Consider the following 4266-nt stretch of genomic DNA (forward strand, 5'->3'; position numbering starts at 1 on the left):
CCGAGAAGTGTGAGTTCCATCGCACTTCTTTGTCCTTCCTGGGGTTTATTATCTCCTCCAACTCTGTCGCACCTGATCCGGCTAAGGTAGCTGCAGTGAGAGATTGGCCCCGACTGGGAAATCGTAGGAAGCTGCAACAGTTCCTAGGGTTCGCCAATTTTTACAGGAGGTTCATTAAGGGCTATAGTCAGGTAGTTAGCCCCCTTACAGCCCTGACCTCCACCAAAGTCCCCTTCACCTGGTCGGATCGGTGCGAAGCCGCGTTTAGGGAGTTGAAACACCGGTTTTCGACTGCACCAGTTCTGGTGCAGCCCGATCCTAACCACCAGTTTATAGTTGAAGTGTATGCCTCTGACTCAGGGATAGGAGCCGTGCTGTCCCAGAGCAGGGAGTCCGATAGTGTTCTCCACCCATGTGCTTACTTCTCCCGCAGGTTAACCCCCGCAGAACGGAACTATGACGTTGGCAATCGGGAACTCCTGGCGGTGAAAGAGGCCCTTGAGGAGTGGAGACATCTGTTGGAGGGAGCTGTGGTCCCATTTGTGGTTCTCACTGACCATCGGAACCTGGAATACATCCAGACCGCTAAGCGTCTGAACCCCAGGCAAGCCGATGGTCACTTTTTTCGTACGCTTCAACTTCAAGATCACCTACCGCCCCGGGACCAAGAACATCCGGTCTGATGCCCTGTCCCGGGTGCACGAAGAGGAAGTTGGAGCAAGGCTGTTGGACCCACCGGACACCATCTTACCGGAATCCACTATCATCGCAGCCCTCACATGGGACGTGGAGGGAGTGGTCAGGGAGGTCCTGACGTGACATCCGGATCCCGGAGGTGGTCCTCCTAACAGGCTGCATGTGCCACCAGACGCTCGGACTGCCGTGTTGGACCGCTCTGCTCTCCTGAAGGCCCGGACGCAGGCTAAGGACCATGCAGACCGCCGACGAGCCCCGGCCCCAGCTTATCAGCCCGGGCAGGAGGTTTGGCTGTCAACCAAGAACATCCCTCTGCAAACGGACTCCCCAAAACTGACCGACCGTTTCATTGGACCATTCAAGATAATCAAGGTGATCAGCCCTGCTGCAGTGAAACTTCAACTCCTGCTATCACTATGGATTCACCCTGTCTTCCATGTGTCCCGCATTAAGCCACACCACACGTCTGACCTCTGCACCCCTGGACCGGCGCCGCCTCCTGCTCGAATCATCGATGGAGAACCAGCATGGACGGTTAAGAAGCTCCTGGATGTTCATTGGAGGGGCCGGGGGTATCAATACCTGGTAGACTGGGAGGGTTATAGCCCAGAAGAGTGCTCCTGGGTGAAGAGGAGCTTCATTTTGGATCCTGCCCTCCTGGCGGATTTCTACAGGGAACACCCCGACAAGCCAGGTCGGGCGCCAGGAGGCGCCCGTTGAGGGGGGGTCCTATTATGTGGGCCGCTGAAGAAGAGGTACTGCTGGCCACCACCAGATGGCGCCCTGCCACACTGGCACTTTTTGGCCCTTAGAGGGCGCATGGTCCGGTGGACCTCTCTGACTTCTCCAGGTGCGTTCGTAGGCTGTCAGCAGCTGTTCATCATCATCATCATTCACTACACCCATAAAAGCCTCGAAGAGACATCATAACTCTGCCGAGTTATCAGCTTACCACACAGGTAAACCTACTCAGCCGTTTTGTGCGGTACGCACATTCATTATTACTGAAGTCTTTGCAGTTGTGATTATATACTTGCAGCTTGGAGCCAAGTTTGTGGGAAGTTTGGAGGAGTTGGCGTCTCCACTCCTCACTTCTTACTTGCTAAGTATAACAATTGACACTGCACGTTTTCCAGTTTTCCTCTGCACTCTGGGAGTATTTGGATTTATTCTTTCAGGAGGATTACTGAGTTTTTGCTGACTGTTTGCTGGGTGTACACACACCCATCTAATCTGTTTTTGCTCCTGCCAGCAGTACCGGTCCGACAGCCTCGAGCGGTGGCCACCTGGGGGTACCAGGACTTGGCAGCTCTGGTGTGTTGCAGGCCTCCGGCTGGTGGTGGAACTTCGTGGGTCCCGGCTGTTCTCTGGATAGGCATCTCCTACCCTCGGGCCTGCCCACGTGTCACCATTTATTATTAATTGAACTCTGCATATTTCGGACTCTGTTTGCACCTTTGCATAATAAATTGTTATTTATTGGTATTCCAATTGACTGCTCATTTACGCCCCCTAACGTGGGTCCGTGCATTCACTTTCCCAACAGAATTTAGGGATTCCTTCATTTACAGTCCATAATATAATCAGAAGATTCAGAGAATCTGGAGAACTTTCTACACGTAAGCAGCAAGGCCGAAAAACCAACATTGAATGCCTGTGAATTTCTCCGCTCCTCTTTCCATGACAAAAACTCCTGTAACAGTGGAATTGAGACAGACGTGCGGAGAAATTTGCGTGTCGGGACGGAGCCGCATGGCGCAAAGCAACGCCGTGATGAAGCCTCACAGGACATGTCCTGGCATGTCCAGCTCATTCACAATTTCTCAGATAGTCACACGACTGAAAAGCCACCGAAAGCCATTTGAAAGCCATCTGTGAGACCAACATGGAGGTGCTTTTGTCCGCACCATGAGCGGCTCCGTGGCGCATCTCTTTCCATGACAAAAACTCCTGTAACAGTGGAATGTGCTGAAAAAGTGGTGATGTCCACGTCTTCTGCCATTTCTTTGGAAGTCAGACGACGTCCCGGATCAACAAAGCCTTCACTTTGGAAATGATCTGGTTGTTTCAGCGGGGTTTCAGCCTGTCGATCGGCGCTCGGAGTGCGCCGCGCTCTCAGACGCTGTGGGCGGTCTTTAAACCGGCTGGAGCACTCCTTAATCTGTGTAATCCCCATAAAATCGTCCTTGAAAGCCATCTGAATTTTGCGAATGGTGTCCACCTGGAGGTCTCTCACAGTTTCTGGAAAAATTTGATGCAGCAAAGCTCCAAATCGTTCAGACATTTTATTCGCAATAAAAATCTGATGAGAGGGGTGGACCACTGCTCACACAAAGCCTGCTCACAGGCGAATGACGCAACCGACAGGCGTGAAAAAACTCACGTATGCGCACGAAGGTTCAAGCTTGGCTGATGCAATCACACGTGATTCAAATCCATATGGTTTTTGCAAAAAATAAAAAGGTCGGATACTTTTGTAACAGACCTCGTATCTTGTCTTTGTGGTGTATTCAATTGAATATAGGTTGAAGAGGATTTGCAAATCATTGTATGCTGTTTTTATTTACATTTTACACAACGTCCAAACTTCACTGAAATTGGGATTGTACTTCAAAAGTGATAGTGGATCAATACTTTCTACTGATACTTTAAAAGTGATTCTGGATAAATACTTTCTAATGTTACTTTAAAAGTGATACTGCATCAGTACTTTCTAGTGATACTTCAAAAGTGATACTGCATCAGTACTTTCTACTGATAATTTAAAAGTGGTAGTGGATCAGTGCCATCAGAAATGCCAAAAATGATCCAAAATCAAACACGTAAAACATAAAGTTCCAAAATCACCTTCATCAAAGGAAGAGCAGCAAAATAAGTATTTACTCACTCTGTGTGACATTATGAACAGTTTCTTGGTGTCTCTCGGAGTCTCTGACTGGCCTGTGTTGGTAGTCCATCCACTCTCAGTACACTGAGGATTTCCTGATAGTTGACATTGCTTTAAACATTTGTTTCCAGATTTTTTTTTATTGCGGTCAGTTCATCTTCATCAGCATTCCAATCATCAGAAGCTGAAGTGCAGGTTTTTTCTCTGTGGGTGTGTCAGAGCAAAGGTGACACACCTGCTGGAAATGACCCTGAAAAGCAAGAGAGGAGGAGGAAAAGCAAACACAGATTTGACAGGTCAGTAAACAAAAAATGAAGATTAATGAGCTCAATGGTATGGATATTTCATGAGATGAAAACTGGAGCGTACCACTCAACGAGGTCAACAGCTTTAACCTCATGACATATTCGTACCATTGAAGGAATGAAAAAAAATCATTTGTTTTATATACTGGTGAAAATAGAACCTTGTCATTTCGTCACTGGTGCTTTGACATTAACATGAACTTTAAACAGACCAAAATTGTTCTTGGTCAACTTGCAAAAACAGAAAGTTCAAAAACAGTCCTGATGGTGTCGTCTGTGATTTAGATGCTGGATGGTGGCTCGGCTGGAATGCTCCTCAGCCTCCTCAGTTTCAGCTTCCCATAGCAGCTTTTCCTTTAAGTCAACACAAAGTTGAAG

At 48.4% G+C, this 4266-nt stretch overlaps 1 protein-coding gene across 1 annotated transcript in view; it reads right to left on the minus strand.

Moving 5' to 3' along the window:
* The window catches only part of LOC117520920 (beta-1,4-galactosyltransferase 1-like), a 91799-nt gene extending 88157 nt beyond the window's left edge, over window positions 1-3642 (minus strand). Inside the window, exon 1 of the mRNA XM_034182264.1 lies at window positions 3584-3642. Coding sequence (XP_034038155.1) covers window positions 3584-3595 — 12 coding nt within the window. The 5' untranslated portion in view covers window positions 3596-3642. The remainder of the gene's footprint in view (window positions 1-3583) is intronic.
* Between the last annotated feature and the right edge of the window lie 624 nt (window positions 3643-4266).

The sequence above is a fragment of the Thalassophryne amazonica genome, chromosome 11 (assembly GCF_902500255.1).
Source record: "Thalassophryne amazonica chromosome 11, fThaAma1.1, whole genome shotgun sequence".
In the NCBI taxonomy this organism is placed as follows: Eukaryota; Metazoa; Chordata; class Actinopteri; order Batrachoidiformes; family Batrachoididae; genus Thalassophryne; species Thalassophryne amazonica.